Source organism: Lissotriton vulgaris, chromosome 5 (genome assembly GCF_964263255.1).
Source record: "Lissotriton vulgaris chromosome 5, aLisVul1.2, whole genome shotgun sequence".
NCBI classification, from domain to species: domain Eukaryota; kingdom Metazoa; phylum Chordata; class Amphibia; order Caudata; family Salamandridae; genus Lissotriton; species Lissotriton vulgaris.
This window is the reverse complement of record NC_141693.1, coordinates 1,503,991,234-1,504,010,741: the sequence shown is the minus strand read 5'-3', so window position 1 is coordinate 1,504,010,741 and position 19,508 is coordinate 1,503,991,234. Positions and strand designations below refer to the sequence as shown.

At 49.6% G+C, this 19,508-nt stretch overlaps 1 protein-coding gene across 3 annotated transcripts in view; it reads right to left on the bottom strand.

Annotated features, from left to right (window-relative positions):
- LOC147712865 (uncharacterized) overlaps window positions 1-19,508 on the bottom strand; it is a 244,564-nt gene that overhangs the window by 16,982 nt on the left and 208,074 nt on the right. For all 3 annotated transcript variants that reach the window (XM_086923527.1, XM_086923526.1, XM_086923528.1), the window contains exon 7: window positions 13,428-13,565. In XM_086923527.1, the coding sequence (XP_086779653.1) occupies window positions 13,428-13,565 (138 nt within the window). The remainder of the gene's footprint in view (window positions 1-13,427; window positions 13,566-19,508) is intronic.

Sequence of the window (19,508 nt, the reverse complement as noted above, 5' to 3'; positions counted from 1 at the left end):
ACCTATATGTTTTTAACTATTTATGTATGTATGTACTTTTATGATTATTAACAAATGATCGAATAAAGTTTTTTTGAATTGAATTGACTCCTGCACTTGGAAACTTCCCCACACCCATAGACCACGCACGAAACCTCTGCATCAACCTGGACTCCTCACTCAGAATAAAGCGCCAGATCAACACTGTCTCATCATACTACTATCACACACTATGCCTACTCTGAAAGATCTTCAAGTGTATCCCCACTGAGTCCAGAAAGACTATCACCCACCCACTCATCAGCAGCTGACTCTACTACGGCAACACACTCTATCCCGGCATCACCCAGAAACTCTTCAAGAAACTGCAGAACATTCAGAAAGCCTCTGCCAGACTCGTCCTCAATCAGTCCACCCCTCCCCACCCCTCCCAGTCACATCACTGGACACTAGAGACCTCCACTCAGGTCAACATGCACTGGCCACAGACTCACAAATCCGAAGACCATGGCCGTAGGAAGATCCTTAACCTACATCACAACAAAAACCTGGAACACTCTACTTCTCCACCTCAGGCAATCAATGTCACTGCCTCAATTCAGGAAGGACCTCAAGACCTGGCTCTTCGACTGAACCACTGTTGCTATAGATGTATCCGCAGTCTCCCCCTCCCCCACCACCAGCACTTTTGAGACCCTTACGGGTGAGTAGCTGCGTTTTACAAGACACCCGATTGATTGTGGTGGAATGCCAATAGGGAAATTCCACTTGTGTGTAGACTGCTCTAAGTAGTACAGTTTTCAGTGTCCCAGAACCAAAATATATACGTCTATGTGACGCAAACTTGGGGCTATGCTTCTTAGAATGTTTCCACCATAATCAATTCCTGCCAGAGAAGGAAATTTTAGGTAAGCTAGCGATGCTGCTCTAATTTATATCTTGCAAAAGAATCTTGAATGTCAGGGCGTTGGATATGTCAGCTAGGATCTTCACTCCAAAGGTGTTGCATTTATTATATCTAGAACGACCAAATCTAATATTAGAATGGTCCATTATCTGGCTTCTCTGGATAACCCAAAGTTATGTGTGGCCAGATGTGTCGGGCCTATGATGCCATGACAGAGGAGGACAGGCTTCCAGGCACTAGAAAGCTGCTGACTGCCATCAAAAACCTTATAAACCAGTTTAACTTGTCACAATAACAAGGTAAGTCAGTTGCCATGATTACAGGGCATACTTCACTAAAGTACAGGAGGATGAGGGGAAGCCTGGCCGCTTGCTGGCCTGGCTGATCAGACCTGAAATTCGAGGAGCGCCAATTACCCATGTCTGTTCATGACCCGGAGGAGAATAATTTGCTATTCTGCGCGTATTATGAAACCCTTTACTATGCCTAGTCGCCAGCCATGCCAGAGGAGGTCAGAAACTTTTTATCCACTACAACTCTCGGTAGTAGATAGACAGGCACAGGAGACACTGGGAAGCCCGGTGACACTGCAGTAGATTCTGGAAGCTATCAATAGTATGGCCACGGGCAAGACGCCGGGCCCAGATGGCCTCCCCATGGAATTTAATTCTGTCTACGCCTCCAAGTTGGGACCACGCTTGGTGACTCTTTTTGCTGAATCCTTTCGTCCACACGGGATGAGCTTGTGATTCCACTACCCAAGATCACAAACCCAGGTGCCCAAATTGTAGATTATAGACCTCTCTCCATGCTCAATATGGATTTTAAGATCCTTAGCAAAGTCCTGGCATTGCGTATACTTCCTTACATATCTACAGTGATCCAACCGGATCAGAACAGATTTATCCTGTCCCGGAACACCTCATTCAATTTGCGCAGACTATACTCGGTTCTATACCACCCTGAGATGCGATCCCTCCCATGAGCTGCAATCTTGACCATAGATCTGGAGAAAGCTTTCAACTCTATAGGATGGGATTATTTATTTTCAGTAATGGCACGCATTTGGTCTTGGAGCAGGATGGTAAAATGGGTAAAAATGTTATAACAATGTCCCACTGCTAGGGTCAGGACAGGTAAAACAGTGTTGGCTCAATATGCAATCGTTTGGGGTACCAGGCAGGGTTGACCTCTATCTCCTCTTTTATTTGCTCTGGGAATTGAACTGTTGGCCACATTATTTAGGCAGGGGGGGCGAAGGACTAGGCTTAACAGTAGATAAGCGTAACCACGTAATATCTCTTTATGCGGATGATCTCCTGATTTACCTGGAGGATGCAGCAGGGGGTTCTGATACAGTGCTGACACGCCTAAAACAATTTGAACACTTGGAGGGTCTACGGGTCAACAAAAGCAAGACCTACCTGTTCCTGGAAGTTGCAGCTCTGCCACGCCCGAGGACCTCCCAGTAGACCTTAATTGGGCACCTAATTCCTTTAAATATGTAGGTATTAAAATCTTTAATTACCTGGAAGATCTGACGGAAGGAAATTTAGATAGGATTCTCCGGTCCCTTAAGGCATTTGTTCCTTTTTGGTGCTTGTTGCATTTACCCCTTATGGCTAGGATTTCCCTGACTTAAATGGTCATCAACCTCCCAATTATACTGCCTATTTGGTGGTTCCGACAGCTGGATTCCCTGTTGCAGGATTTAATTTGGGGAGAGGAACGGCGGAGGGTCTTGTTGCACAAGTTACTACTTGTGTAACGATATATCTGTGGGAGACATTAGTTAGTGATAGATTCCTTACCTTAGAATATCCCCAGGCGTCAGACTGGATCCGGAAACTTTTGCGTAGCAGTACCCTTGCGCGTCGGTAGGCGTAGTCTGCGGCTCCGCGTCCGTCGTCGGCGCCGTGATGACGTCGTCGGAGTACTTGGACGCCGCCTCCACGTGCTGACGTCAGTTCTTAGTCACAGCTTTTTCGCGCCAGAAGCGCAGAGCCATGACAAAAACCAACACTGGTGCCATGAAACTAGGGCCCTGAAAGGGGATGACCTTAACCCTAGATATGGGTTCGCAGAACGGGGAGGATGGGTGAATCGGTAAGGAATCTATCACTAACTAATGTCTCCCACAGATATATCGTTACACAAGCAGTAACTTGTGCATCTGAAAGAGACACTTTAGTGATAGATTCCTTACCTTAGAATAGATACCCCAGCAATACCATCCCCGTGGTGGTGGGTCTGCGAACCAATAATCACACCAGAAAGTCCTGGAGGACGGAACGGCCAAAGTAGCCGTCCCTCCGGACTTGACTGTCCAGGCAATAGTGTCTTGCAAACGTGTGCAGCGAGGCCCACGTAGCCGCCTGGCAAATGTCCTGCAAGGGCACACCTCGGCCCAAGGCAGTCGTAGTGGCTGTGGCTCGAGTGGAATGAGCCCTCAGCCCAACAGGGGGTTCCTTCTTAGCCAAGGAGTAACACGCCTGGATGCACAAGACAATCCACCGGGAGATGGTCCGCTTGTGCACCGCTTTCCCTTTCTTAGCGCCCGCGTACCCAACAAAGAGTTGATCATCCACCCGGAACTGTTGTGTGCCATTCAGATAAAATGAAAGCGCACGTTTTGGGTCCAGACGGTGGAGCCTCTCCTCCTCTCTCTCGAGGGGTGCGGAGGCGGAAAGAAGGTGGGCAATGTGATGGATTGGGCAATGTGATGGATTGCCCAATGTGGAAGGCCGTGACTACCTTGGGTAAGAAGGAGGGCCTTGTCCGTAACACAACCTTGTCCGGATGGACTGAAAGGAAAGGAGGCTTACAAGATAGAGCCTGGAGCTCACTCACTCTCCTGGCAGAGGTGATGGCTACCAAAGGCAGTCTTCAAAGAAAGAAGGCGAAGAGGACAGTTGTGAAGTGGCTCAAAGGGAGCACACATCAGAAAAGTAAGAACCAGGTTCAAGTCCCACTGAGGCATCACAAAGGGAACAGGAGGAAACGTATGAGTGATGCCCTTCAGGAATCGATTAACGATAGGGGACTTGAACAAAGAAGGTTGGTCGGGCAGCCTCAGAAAGGCTGAAAGAGCTGAAAGATAGCCCTTGACAGTGCCCAGAGCAGAGCCCTGCTGGGCAAGAGAGAGGAGAACCTCAGAAAGAGGGGCATTGAGGGGATCCACAGCCTTTGCTGTGCACCATGCCACAAATTTGTTCCACCTGCAGGCGTATACCGACTTTGTGGAGGGACGCCTGGCTGCCAGAATGATGTTACAGACTTCAGGAGGCAAGTCAAATGGCCTCAACTGTCGCCGCTCAATCTCCAAACATGGAGGTGGAGACCGGACAGGTTCGGGTGGAGGACCGTCCCCTGCTGCTGCGACAGAAGGTCCTCCTGAAGAGGCAGACAAACCGGGGGATCGACTGACATACTGAGTAGCTCGGGATACCAGTACCTTCGTGCCCAGTCCGGAGCCACAAGGATGACTTGTGCCCGGTCGCGCTTGATCTTCTTTAGCACTCTGGGCAGAAGTGGTATTGGCGGAAAGGCGTACAACAGACCGCAGCTCCACTCGCGACGAAAAGCATCTCTGAGCGAGTGCCACCTTGGAAATTTCAACGCGCAGAACTGATGACATTGCGCGTTCTCTTCGGTGGCGAATAGATCTAACCAAGGCTCTCCCCATTGCCGAAAGAGGCCTTGCGCCACGTCCGAGTTCAGACGCCATTCGTGATCCATCGAGCACCGCCGGCTGAGTTCGTCCGCCCTGGCGTTCAGAGAACCTGCCAGGTGTTGAACCATCAGTCACGCCCTGATGTTCCAGCCATTGCCAGAGGAGCAGAGCCTCCTGGCAGAGGGGCCACGACCCCACTCCGCCCTGTTTGTTGCAGTACCACATGGCGGTGGTGTTGTCCGTGAACACTTGCACTACACTCCCTCTGACAGACGGGAGGAATGCCTTCAGTGCTAGACGAATCGCCCGCAGCTCCAGCAAGTTGATATGGAGCATGGACTCCGCCGGAGACCAGAGGCCTCTGATCTCCGCCTCTCCCAAGTGGCCTCCCCAGCCCTGGAGGGACGCCTCCGTCACAACCACGTGCTCCAGTTGGGGAAGGGAGAGGGATCTGCCGTTGACCCAATTGCGGTCCGTGAGCCACCACTGCAGCTGTCTCGCAGTGCCCTCCGAGATCAGGACATGGTCGGACAGGTTGCCCTGATGCTGGGCCCACTGAAACTTCTTGTCCCACTGCAGAGCCCGCATCCGCCACCGTGCGTGATGCACCAGAAGGATGCAGGAGGCCATCAGCCCCAGAAGCCGCAGCGTCAATCTGACCGAAACTCGGGATAAAGGCCCGAAGATCGGAATCAGAGCCCGTATATTCCGAACCCGCTGTTCGGGTGGGTAAACCCGAAACTGCGCCGAGTCGAGAACCGCTCCGATGAAAAGGAGCTTCTGAGAGGGGCACAGGTGTGACTTCGGCACATTGATGGAAAATCCCAGCTGGTGTAGGAGATCTGCCGTAGTCTGGAGGTGGCTGACGACTGTCTGGGGCGAGCCCGCCTTCAACAACCAGTCGTCTAGGTAGGGGAAGACTGACACCCCTAACCTGCGCAGATGAGCTGCGACCACCGCCATCACCTTCGTGAACACCCGTGGGGCGCTGGTAAGGCCGAAGGGGAGCACGGTAAACTGAAAGTGCTCGTGACCTACCGTGAACCGCAGGTAACGCCGGTGGGCCGGCAGGACGGGGATGTGGAAATACGCGTCCTGCAAGTCCAACGCTACCATCCAGTCTCCTGGGTCTAGGGCAGCTAAGACCTGAGCCAGTGTCAGCATCTTGAACTTCTCCTTCCGGAGGAAGCCGTTGACGTTCCTCAGATCCAAGATAGGGCATAGGCCCCCTTTGCCCTTCTTGGGTACCAGGAAGTAGTGGGAGTAGCAACCACGTCCTACTTCTGGCCCAGGAACGCGCTCGATGGCCCCTTTGGCCAAGAGGGCCGAAACTTCCTCCTGCAGGAGCCGCAAGTGATCCCCCGATACGCGGTGGTGTTGCGGTGGCATGGCTTGAGGAGTCATCTCGAAGGGGAGGGAGTAGCCCCTTCGGACGATCTGCAGCACCCACCTGTCCGAAGTGACAGTGCGCCAGTGAGAGAGGTGATGGCGAACCCTGCCTCCCACTGGCGTCACATGGGCCGAAAAGCACGGACTAGGAGGGTTTAGAGGTGGATGCTGCGGGGGTAGGTGTGGACTGACTCCGCCTGGTTCCCCGACCGCCTCCACGGCGGTTACCAGCCGCCGCCGGTTGCGGCGCGTGGCTGGCGGCACGTGTGGGGGCGCCCCTTCCCTGGCCCCGAAAGGAGCGAAAGGCACCCGTTTGCTGGCGCGGGGCCGAGAGGCCCAAGGACTTGGCCGTAGCCCTGGAGTCCTTAAAGCGCTCAAGTGCGTGATCTGCCTTGTCGCCAAAGAGGCGACGGCCATCGAACGGCATGTCCATAAGAGTATTTTGGACGTCTGCCGAAAAATTGCGGATCTCAGCCAGGTGTGGCGTCTTACCGCCACCGTATTAGCCATCGCTCTGCCCAGCGAGTCAGTAGTATCCAGTCCACACCTGATGGAATACTTGGCTGCGTCCCAGCCCTCCACAAGGGCTTGGCCGAGTTTGGCCCGTACCTCCAACGGGCACTCTGGCAGCACTTCCGCCACCGTCTCCCACAGAGAGCGGGTGTACCGGCCCAAGAGGCATGCAGTGTTGGAAGACCGCAGTCCCAAACTAAGGGACGAGAATATCTTCTTGCCATAGTTCTCGTACCTCTTGGATTCCCTGTCCGGCGGGGCCGTCGGGAATGCGGTCTTGGAATTAGAGGCCTGGATGACCAGACTCTCGGGGGTGGGGTGGGAGGACAGGAAACTTGGGTCGCCCGGAGCCGGGCGGTGGTGTCTGACCACGTTCCTATCTACGGGCGAACCCGTAGTGGGCCTGGACCAAGTGCCCAAAAAAACGTCCGTCAAGGCCTCATTAAACGGCAGCAGAAGCTCCGTGGAGCATGACTGCGGCTTAACCTCATAGATGCTATTAAACATTCCTCCCCAGTGCTGCGCTGTCCATTGGAACTAGTGCAGAATGGACGTCCAATGGTCGTGCGCAGCACTGGGGAGGTAGTGCTGCCGTCGGCCAATGCACCGAGGCAGCACTTAAGGGGCTAAGGACCTCAGTGAGGAGGTTAGTCCTCACGGCCGCGACGGGGAGCTCAAGGCCCAAGGCCTTGGCAGCCCTCGTCAACACCACACCATAGGTAGCTCCCTCCTCCGAAGCCACGGTAGGAGGAGAGACAAATCCAGTGTCTGGAGAGGTGTCCAGGCCACTGGCCTCCCCAAGGTCTCCTGCCCAGTCCATATCAGACTGACACTCCTTGGTCAGAGGGTCCTCAGACCCCTCCCAATCCTCCTCATCTCCTGAGATTCAGGGTCGTAATTGTATGAGGTCGGCTCGTAGAAGCAAAAATCTCCAAACGGCGTCGGGAGCGGCGCCAATAGGCGCCGTCCCGACGTCGGAACCGAATGAAAGGAGGCATCGGGGATGGCGCCACCCGAGGACGGTGCCGGAGGGGACACCACACGGACCGACGCCGGGGCGGTCGTATGGTCCACCGGTGACGATCCAGAGCCCGATGAAGGTCAAGCGGCACCCTGCGGCGCCGGGCCCGAAGGCGCCGGCGGCGCCGGTGCCGCTGCACCCTGCGGCGCCGGGCCCGAGGGCACTGGCGGTGTCAGGATCGTGGGGCCCTGCGGCGCCGGGCCCGAAGGCGACGGCGGCGTCGTGGCCGAAGCACCCAACGGCGTCGGAGTCGAAGCCCCTGACCCACTAGGGCCCCCAGACGGGTCAGCTGGGCCCGAAGGCGCCGCGGAGCCCGTCGGAGGAGAAAGGGACCTCATGGCCATGAGGAAACGCTCAATCTCCTCCGGCGTCGCGTTCAGCCTAGGGACCGGAGGGTATGGGGCCGGACGCGGTGCCCGCGACTCCCGAGGAGCCGCGTGGGCAGTGTCACACGAACCCGCGGCCGCATCGCGCGAGCGTCGGGGGGAGTCAGAATAGCGATGATGTCTCTTCAACTTCTTACCTGACGACTTGGACCCGGAGGAGTGGCGCCGACTCCCGGAGCTGAGACGGCTCCGCCCCCGCGACCTCCCGTGGGACCGGGACCTCACACATTCCGGGGCCGACTGCCGGAGTTCGAGCCGCCTGCGGGACCGCTCCCGCCTGGCCTTCCTCGAAAGGGCCCGACAGTCGGAGCAGGCCTCGTCGTCATGGTCGACGCCCAAACAAGTCAGGCACCGGCAGTGGGGATCCGTGACCGACATGGTACGGTCGCACTCGTCACAATGCTTGAAGCCGGGCATCCCTACGGCACAGTCGGAGTCGTACAGACTTCGAAATGGATAAAAAGATCACCAAAAACTCAGTCAAAAATTTTACTAGAGTAGCTGCTCTTTCCAGATCTGCGCTGGCTTGCGCGGAAAAAAGAAGAACTGACGTCAGCACGCAGAGGCGGCGTCTAAGTACTCCGACGACGTCATCACGGCGCCCACGACGCCGACGATGGAGCCGCAGACGACGCCTACCGACGCGCAAGGGTACTCCTACGCAAAAGTTTCCGGATCCAGTCTGACGCCTGGGGATATTCTAAGGCAAGGAATCCATCACCAACGTGTCTCTTTCAGATAAAAACGTTGTAATGCCCCATGTATGAGCTAGGATGTCTTGTATGGGTCTCCAGCAATAGTGTTTTGAACGGGTACCAATGAACTGTCTTGAAATAGTATAAAAACATAGACATACATGAACGTTTGATTCCAGTTTCTATAATGATCAGATTTTTTTTTTTTTTTTTGAGTGTCGAATTATACTTCCTGGCCGCTTAGATGCAGTGGTTGAGGGCAGGCCCTTCGATATGAAGCTCTGGCCCGAACTTTCAGTACACTGTGGGGGAGGGGCCGGAAGGAACCAGAGACCCACGCGGTACTACATTCATTGCTTACACTGGGTACAGCCAGCCACCAGGTCAGGTGGTTCTAAGCCTCACTGGTTGGTGCATCTCTGGCTCCCCTACATAAACTAAGAGGAGGTCCTGGACAGAGACTTAACTGACTTGGAATGGAACAGAATTCTGTCCTCTCACAAGGGGATTTCCCGTAACACGAGGCTGAAGTACATTCAGTTCAACCACGTGCACATCACATACATAGCTCCCCACCGACTCCAGGTTAAATATGGAGGTGAACCACGTAAATGGCTAAGATGCACTCATAATGAGGCAGACTTTATACATATGACCTGGTTTTGTGCCGGAATGCGGCCATTCTGGGGCGAGGCATTATTAATGATAAATACCACGGTGGGGGGCATACTCAACTCTACGATTGAGATATGCCTGTTGGGACTCTTTCCCCGACCTCTTAAACGAAAGGTGGGCAATAGATTTATCGACCTGGCCATGACACTTTCTAAAAGAAAAATAGCCATGTCTTGGAAATCTACTACTGGACAATCGGTGGGGCTCTGGAAGCGAAATGTCACTTACTAGGCAGGGGCGGAGTCTCGATCCCTGAGACATCGTCCGATCCCTGAGCCATGGAAAGAAGTATTGTCTAGCTGGGAACACCCAATACAGACCGAAGAAGAAGATGAGACTAGGGACGGGGATGAAATACAGGGAAATTATACGGACGAGATAAAGAATACATAATGTGTATGGACACCTCCAAAGAAGCCTATAGGTCGGGTAGACAACAGACACTGTAAGTGGGGGAAAGTGGGGGAGGTGATGGCTAAAAGAGAAGAACCATTACACATCTGTATCTGCATCCTCCCTTTACTCACTCATGCACTGACTTGAAAAGGTAGAGAATGGTGAGATAAGTATAGACTTAGTAAAGAATCTAAGTGTGAACCCCGATCGCTCGCCCCCTATGACTTTAATTTTCCGATTGAATACCTGACCTAGAAGAAGAACTAACCCCCCTGCATGTTTTTCTATGTTTATTTGGTTGATCGTAGTTTTATTAAATAACAAACAGGTGATACCCCTGCAAATACCTCCAAGAGGTGTGTTGAACAAATATGAGAAGGCAAATGCATACGAGACACCAATTGTAAGATATATCAACTACTATAGAGACATGAAGCGATACCACTTGGAAGGGTTAATACTTTACATAAGATTTAGCGACAAGAGGTGGGGGATACCAGATAATGGAATATTCATTTACTCCTGTGTTTAAAGCACAAGTCACTTACCTTCGGTAACGATACATCTGTAAGAAACATTAGTAATGATAGATTCCTTACCTTAGAATATCCCCAGGCATCAGACTGGATCCGGAAAGGTTTCGTCAGCAGTACCCCTGCGCGTTGGTAGGTGGTGTCGTGCAGTTCCGCGTCCGTGGTCGGCATTGTCGTCGCCGGGATGACATCGCGGGCGCTACTTAGACGCCACCGGCGCGCGCGGACGTCAGTTCTGTACACAATTTTAAACGCCAGAAACGCAGTGCCATGCAGGATACTGACCACTGGTGCATTGAAAACTAGGGCCCTGAAAGGGATGACCTTAACCCTAGAAATCAGTTTGCAGAGCGGGGAGGATGGGTGGGGCGATAAAGAATCTATCACTACTAATGTTTCTTAGAGATATATCGATTCCGAAGGTAAGTAACTTGTGCATCTGAAAGAAACACATAGTGATAGATTCCTTACCTTAGAATAGATACCCCAGCAATACCAACCCCAGTGGTGGGTCTGTGAACCAAGATCACACCAGAAAGTCTCGGAGAACAGAACGGCCAAAGAAGCCGTCTCTCCGGACTTGGCTGTCAAGGCAATAATGTTTCGAAAACTTGTGCAACGAAGCCCACGTGGCTGCCTGACAAATGTTTTTCAGGGGGACACCATGTCCCAGTGCAGTAGTGGCTGCAGTTGCTCTACTGGAATGAGCACACAGCCCCACCGGAGGCTCCTTTTTAGCTAAAGAGTATTGGTGCCAAAGTAAACTAAGCAAAGAGAGTACATCTGATTAGACCTATATTACTTTATCACAGAAATCTATCAAAAATATTGTGAAGCTGGATGCTATAGAAAAGAGAAAGGACTTGTCCGGATGACCAACTGATAAGGAGGCTTACAAGAAAGAGCCTGGAGCTCACTCACTCGCCTAGCGGAGGTGATGGTCACCAGAAAGGCAGTCTTCAATGTCAAGAGACGGAGAGGACAGTTGTGGAGAGGATCAAATGGAGCACACATTAAGTATGTAAGAACCATATTCAAGTCCCACTGTGGCATCACGAAAGGAATGGGAGGAAAAAGGTGTTTAATGCCGTTGAGAAATCTATTTACAACAGGGGACTTGCAAAGAGAGAGCTGATCGGGGAGCCTGAGAAAGGCCAAAATAGCAGAAAGATCGCCCTTGATAGTGTCCAGAGCAGAGCCCTGCTGGGCCAAGGAAAGAAGGAACAAAAGAACTTCAGAAAGGGGGGCAGAAAGGGGATCCACAACCTTTGCTGTGCACCATGCCACAAATATATTCCACCTGCAGGCGTATACCACTGGCTGCCAGAATGACATCACAAACTTCTGGAGGCAAGTCGAAAGGAATTAACTGCCGTCGCTCAATCTCCACGCAAAGAGGTGGAGGCTGGACAGGTCCGGGTGGAGGACCGCCCCCTGCTGCTACGACAGAAGATCCTTCAGAAGAGGCAGTCGAATCGGGGATCTACACTCTATACTGAGTAGCTCGGGATACCATACTCTTCGAGCCCAGTCTGGGGTCACAAGAATGACTTGTGCCCGGTCGTGCCTGATCTACTTCAGCACTCTGGGTAGAAGTGGTATAGGCGGAAAGGCGTACAACAGACCGCAACTCCACTCATGACGAAAAGCGTTGTCGATCGAGTGCTGCCTTGGAAATTCCATGGCGCAGAACTGATGATATTGCACATTCTCCTCAGTGGCGAATAGATCAAACGAAGGCTCTCCCCATTGCTGAAAGAGACCTTGCGCCACCTCCGAGTGCAGACGCTATTAAGGTATCCCACACAACTTCCAGTTCCTGTCTTTTTAATATGCTGACTTTCTGTGCAGAACAATTTCTACAAACAAGAGCACTTTTACTTAACTAGCAACCCATTCCCAAGCTCTTTCATTTCAAGGATTATTGTGCTCTGTTCCTAAACCCTTTCCACCCCAGTCACCCCTTATTAAATGACTGATTTTTGTCAGCCTATTGTTTTTTGATTAAATACGGTATATTAAATATTTACAACAGGTATGGAGCAATGTTTCTCTCCAGTCCAGGCGCACAGCTGATATCGTGAATATCACTTGTTTTCTATGAATAACAATCGCTTTTGAAAAAAAGTACTCTTTGTAATCCAATTTGTTTTCTTCATCTGGTTTTATTTTCGTTATTGATTACACACGTGATTGGCTTATGTTTTTTAAAACCACTTCTCATGCCTCGGATAGGCCTGTCCAGGCCCTTTTCCGGGCACGCCGTAAAACAAAACATCATAGGTTGTAGGTGCTAATGTATCCAAATGCATTTCGGACTATATAAAGTCCTTTGTCAGGGGTTCTCTACAAAGTAAAAACATTACTGTTAAAATCCGACCTTAAATCTCTATGGTAAACACATTCCATAATCATTCCCCCAATGTCATACTGTGTTCTGAATGTTAGCCTATGCCCAGCGCTTTCCCTCTACAACCGAAGCTAAACGCTACCGTAGTTAAACCTAGCGAATCCTTTAGCCAGCGTGATTGTTATATAGTTTCAAACATGATGACTGTGAAAGACACCCCAAACTTCTAACCTTCTTTACTTATCCTTTCTCCGCCCCATGACAGGCTGATGTTACCCCAGCATTCGTTCACTGAACCTCATACCTTACAACTCCATTCCACGTCGTGGTTTGCCGCTGCGGTTCTCTCTCACTGGCGGCGTTAGCCGTGTGCCATGTTTTGCGCTATTTAAAGTTCCTACAAAGTTGCCCCACCTCTTCAGAATTACGTTTACCATAGAGATTTAAAATTTTGGATTACAAGGAGTACTTATTTTCAAAAGCGATTAAGTTATTCATAAAAAACAAGTGATGTTCACGATATCAGCTGTGCGCCTGGACTGGAGAGAAACATTGCTCCATACCTGTTGCTGCAAATTTATCGACGTGAAATGGGGCAGATCACGTACGCCTCGGAGCACGCAACATACTGTAGAGCGGAAGAACGTGTTAAAAAAAGGAGTAAATTGTTAAACAAGGAGTGCACGGTTATCTCTAATGCATGATATTAAATGTTTAGTCATCAAGATGCATCAGTGATTGTTACTCCTGTATGTAAGGTGTTACAATATTCATTAAATGGCACGAAATTACAGGAAATGCCAATGAAAATGAGGATTTCACTTCCCCAGGAGTCCTGATCATCTGGACAGCTCACTAAGTTATCAATGCTGAAAAGAACACATCTGATGAAAACATTATATGTACTTACACGCTCAATTTCTTCTTTTTTTCTTAAAATTGCAGCAGTTCTCACATCTGGAGTGTTCTCAGCCACTTCTTGTGCCACAGTAATGAGAAAATCTTGAAGGTCAGTCCTGTCAGCGGCTTTATTTGCTTTAATATTGGCCTACAAGACAAGAAAGCCACAGGTTCATAGCAGGAATCAGAGTTGCAAAGACTACACTTGGCTCGACTCAGTCTTTTGAATTCCAACCCTAAAACTGTGACTTACACCGGTGTTTCACAATCCTTGCTCAACACCTACATATGAGTTCCATAACTAGCTCTCTAAAATCTCAGATCATTTTATTTTTGAGAATTTTGAGGTAAACCTCAGATATTCATTTTTCAACTTGTTCTTTTTCTAATCATGTTAATAGACCCATGGCCACCTCACCCTTAACGTAACCAATTCCCTTACAATTGCTCCTATTCCTTACCCAATCACCATTCCTAAAATAGACCATTTACCTATTTCCCACCCTCTCCATTTACCAATTCTGAATACTAAGCCAAATTTGTGCCCAATTCTCTTCCATTATTTTAGTCCTATCCCATATTCAAATACTAAACATTACTTTTGAAGGATCAAAGGTCCTGAAGAAAGGATGACTTGAAGCAGGTTTCAAAGTTATATATAAGATGTATTCTTATAAAAAGTCCTATCCAGGAAGAGCATGTCATCACATCTACAGCCTCTTCTTATTTTTAAAAGAACACATTCCACACCAACGTAGCTTGGCAGCAAGAATGGAACATATGACCTAAGCACATTCTAAAGAAACCATGGCATCAGGATAACAATAAGTGAATGCCACACATCTTCCCTCCATCAAAAAACACCACAAAAGATACAAATAAAATGCATATAAATCCAGGTAAGTAAGAACATGAACAATTCAAAATAAAATTATAGAAACATACAAGAAATGCAGGTGTAGGAATACCTTAACAACATGAAATCTGTTGAACACAATCTCTCAAATATGAAGGTTTAACTCTTACTCTGTGAGATAATCTAGGATTACCTTCAGAAATATTAGCATCTGTGCTTCTTACAAGGGAACTAGTAGTTGCTGGGCTTTTAGTACCTCTATAAGGAACAACTCTCCAAAGATTCCATATTCGATGATCCTGCGTTTTGATGGCATTTTTAAATAATTTAATTACCCTAATGGGTTTCGATAATTTCGAACTCAAACAAGGGTGTTTGATGACTACTATTTCTCCAACTGCAACCTTGGTACTTTTAACAGCTTTCCCTGAATCAAAGAGAGACTTCCTAGCTACCGCCTTTTTAAGTTCTCTCTTCCGCCATAATTCTGTGCTCTCATCGTTACCAGACATGTCCTCCAACTCACGCACCCAGGATGGCTCAACTAAGGTACATGGAGTTCTGCCCCTGAACAAAACAAAAGGATATTTGCCTGTGGTACTATCGGGAGTCAACCTGTACATATTGACTTTTTTTAAGGATCTCCTTTTTCCAATCAAGCCCACAACCTTTTGCCAAAGAAATCACCTCATTTAAAGCCCAGTTAAAACACTCATCCATATCATATGAATGATGCGATTATTACTCTGAATAACACCTTGATAGGCGGTCTGAGTAATAGTCGGTCGCTAGTTTTTTTTAGTTTTTTTAACTCTTTATTCTCGACTGCACAGGAGTAAATACATCAATTCCAACTTATCTCTTATACATTGCAATCATTTTTACCCGTTTTCTCTCCAACAAAACGTATTGACTATTTGCATAATTATCGTGTCACATCATGTAGCTTAGAAGTGTTACATTATCCAATAGTACCCAGTGACACCACACATAGGAACAGCATTATTCACTCCATAACGTTGTGTAAAACCAAAGGAAACACTAACCTCCCCTCCCCCTCCCTCCCCAGATCTCCCACCCTGCTCCCTCCCGTCTCCTGGTCGTGTTAGAAGCCCACTGTGTGCTACCTCCTAACAATCATATCGAACTATCATACTTTAGTGCAAGGGTTGCAAATAGCCTGTGCGCTTTCTCGGGCTCCAGTGTCTCCCAACAGCACATCTGTACACACTATTTATTTATTGCGGCCTATCTTCCTGTGATGGCACCAGATCCATCTCCTCCAACTCCATCAGCATGACCTCCCAGTCCTGTGCTATGGGATGCTTCCGTTGGCCTCTCTCCTCCTCCCTTCTAAGAGCTGCACCCTCTGCTCGGCCCCACCCCACTAGTTCAGTCTGCCACAAAGATGTTCTGCGTGGCCTGGGGGATTTCCATCTCATCGTCAGTGCCCTGACTGCTAACAGAAGAGCCAAATCTAGAAATTTCAGTTTAGCCTTCAGTGTTTTAGAGCGTTTACGGGACCCCACTAGGCAGTACAAAGCTTCTTCCGGCACCGGCAGGTTAGTAGTGGTACGTAGTACCTGGCATAGCTCCGCCCAATAACTCCGCAGATGTGGAAAAGACCATAGCATGTGAAGGAATCCAGCCTCGCCCTCCCTCCATCGCGGGCAACAGTGGGGGGAGTCAGGGAACATTCTGTGTAACCTCTGGGGAGTTAGGTATGCCCTGTGGAGTACGATTACCTGTATGAATTTAAATTTAACATTCCGCGATACCCGCTTGGGATGTTCAAGGATAATCTGCCATGCCTTATCAGTCAGTACCGAGTCAGTGTCCTGAACCCTGGTATCCCTAAGTGTAGTAAGCGGGATTGCTGCATGTTCTCTGATCCCCGTATATAGCCAATGACCTCCCACTCCCATATAATATAGCAGGTGAACCAATTCATGTTGCGTGGGTTTAAGTTGTTTTGGTGCCCAGGTATTCCGAATATAATGGGACACTGTGGCGTGCAACAAATATAATCTCTGGGGGGCACCCGTGACCTGCAAAAAGGATTCATGGTCCATCAAAGTCTCATCTCCGAAAAAGGCACCCACCTCGTCTATCCCAGCTTCCGCCCAGGGACGCTGTGTATGCTGTGTGAGCCTACCCTGTGGTGTCTGGATAACCAGCAGGGCGATGTTCTCCACGTATGGTACTGCTGATGAGGTATATGACAGTGCCTTCCTCCAGCACAACAGGGCCGTGCGCAGAAGAGGGTGACAATCCGAAGGGAGTCGACTTCTTGGTAACAACAGTGAGTGTAGTTCCCCCCGTGCCAACCAGTCTGCCATTAAGTCAATCTTGTGGAGATTATTGCCGGCCACCCAATGTGAAAGCCACTGGAGTTAACTGGCATAGTAGTACCCACGGAAATCCGGGACTCCCAGGCCCCCCAGTCTGGTCCCTAGTTGGAGCTTACAGAGACCAATGCGTCTCCGACCGGAACCCCAAATGAGATTTATCAAGATAGTATTTAGTGGATTAAAAACCCGCTGAGGCATGATTACAGGCAAATTTACAAAATAATATAACAGGCGGGGGAGCATGACCATCTTGGAAATAGCGATTCTGCCCATGACGGACAGGGGCAAGGAAGTCCAGAATCCTACACTACTGCGAAGACGCGTAATGGCTCGCCTGATGTTACCATTCACCTGGTCCTCTGGCAATCTATACCTGTATCCCTAGGTATCTGAACGTGGTCTGAGCTACCGGAATCGGATGCCTTCCAAAGCGGATGAAGGAGGTATGTAGTGGCTCTCTAAAATAAAAGCCAGTTGACTTTTCTGGGTTGATGGCCAAACCAGACACCTCCTCAAATCGGCAAAAAATGTCAGAGTGCCGAGTGATCCGCCTCTAGGTCACTGAAATACAATAAGATGTCATCCGCGTAGATGGATATCAGGTTGTGTGTCCCTCTGATCGAGATGCCCATCTGGTCTTCGTGGGCACGAAGGGCTATAGCCAGGGGCTCTAGAGCTAAGACAAATAAAATAGGCGATAGGGGACAACCCTGTCGAGTGCCTCTGTACACTGAGTAACTATCCGATACATAATCGGCAGGTGCGTGCCCGGGCCGAAGGGTCTGTGTATAGTAATCTGATCCATTTCAATAAGGAGTCCGGGAAGCCAAAGCGTTGCAAGGATTCAAACATAAATGTTCACGACAGGGAGTCAAACACCTGTTTGAGGTCCAGTGCTATACAGCCCGCCCGAGGATATTCCCGTGGCGTGGCCGTCATCAGCGCATGTAGTCTCTGTGTGTTCTGAGACTTACTCCGTCCCGGGAGGAACCCGCGTTGGTCTTGATGCACAAGAGCGGGGAGGTGAGATTGCATCCGCAAGGCTATGGCCTTACTAAGGATCTTGTACTCTGTGGAGAGCATTGACAGAGGCCTATAATTTGTCAGCTCTAGTGTATCCCTGCCAGGATTGGGTATTGATGTGACCAGGGCCTGCATCGTTGATGCAGGTAAGTGTCCCTCCTCAAATGCCGTCTTATACACCTTGTCCGTACTGTCGGCGTAAGGTCTGCGATAGCGAGGCTCTGATCCTTTACCCTGTCTGCCAGTTTACTGTGGTGAGCTTTTAGCAAGGATACGTTTGTGGTGAGGGCCCCCAGCTGTTGCTCAATCGCCGACCTGGAGTCTCTGATCTCTTTCAAAACTAAGTCCAGTTTGTCCGCCTGTTGGTCGCCGTCAGGACTCGGCGGCTCCCGGCGGAACCCGCCCATCTCCGGCACTCATCGCGTGGTGTGTGGCCGCAGGTCCTCCCAGACTTTCCGACACTTTCGCTCCCTTACGGACCATGATGTGCAGAAGCTGGGTCTATCTGACCCTTAATATGAAGGGACTGCGGAAGAAAAGTTCTATGGTGTAGAATGCTCCGTTTTGAGGAGGTCGCCTCTCAGTGCCGCTGTGTGAATGCCACCCGTTTAGTGGTAAGCCCTAAAACTCAGCAACTGGAGGCGGGAGAAACAGTGATCCCCCCCTCTTTCAGTTCGGCGGGACGCACTCATCGCAGTATCCACAATTGCGGGAGTCCACCAGTCTCCCAGTCGCCACCGGCCGTTCTTTGAATCCTCACACGGCCGCCCAGGGCGGCTGCCCACCAGGTCTCCCCCTGCTGAGACCTCGGGCCGGTATGGGCACTATTTTCCAGGGCACAATGTCGCGGAGGTATCAAAACAGGGAAAATAACCTGCCCTCTAATTTTAAAGGTCGGCCTACGAGAGGTCCGGAGGATTACATACCACTCTGAACCCTACATGAATATCTCACAAATACATCAACACATATATTTTATCAAAACAGTTTATTATAAATTATTACGGTTCAGTTTTTTCTTATTTTCATTTAGTATTTCATTGGTATAGACAAACATATCCAAAGAGAACGAATATAAATATACAATAAAAAATTAGATAAGAAGATTATTTCCTAATCACAGCCCAAATTCCCACAATTCATATCACCAACACAAAAACACAGTCATTCACACTTCATACAACACTTCACACAGTTGCCAAAGATGTATACGATGGATATGGGACAGATGGCATATAGTCCCAAAGGTTACGTGGGTTCCAGGGGTGGAACAAACGCCGACGCGCGTTTCGGTGTATTGCCCGGCACGGGCTACACCTTCATCAGGGCAGGGGTGAGGTGGAGGGAAAAGAGGGCCACAGATGAGAGATGTTCTCTGTAAGGATGACATTTTTAAAATAACATTTGTTTAGAGAATATCCAAAGAGGGGTTCAGAGTTTCAAAAATTCAAACAATTACATTTCAAGGAAGATATACAAAGGCATGACAACGACACCCAGGGGTTCCAGTGATTGGTAAGGCCAATACAAACATTATATCAGGACTACAATAACAAAGTTTACACAAAAAGCTCACACATTCCAGATAAATAAGGGGATCAATTTTAACGGAGATTCTACCTTAAGGAAGAAGTGGAAGGCAGGACGAGCTGTAATCCGCTGCTCGCTAGGTGATCCAATTCACCAGAAGGTTTAGCTAGATGGTATAAAATAGATATCTAAGGGTTAGGAATGGGGTCCCATTTAGATTCATACAACCTATTGACAAAGGGAACCTACTCATACCATGACGAGCCTTGAAGGCTTCAGGAAGTAGGGAGTCCACAAGATGAATTCAGGTTCAGGTTCCAAGTTTTAGGAT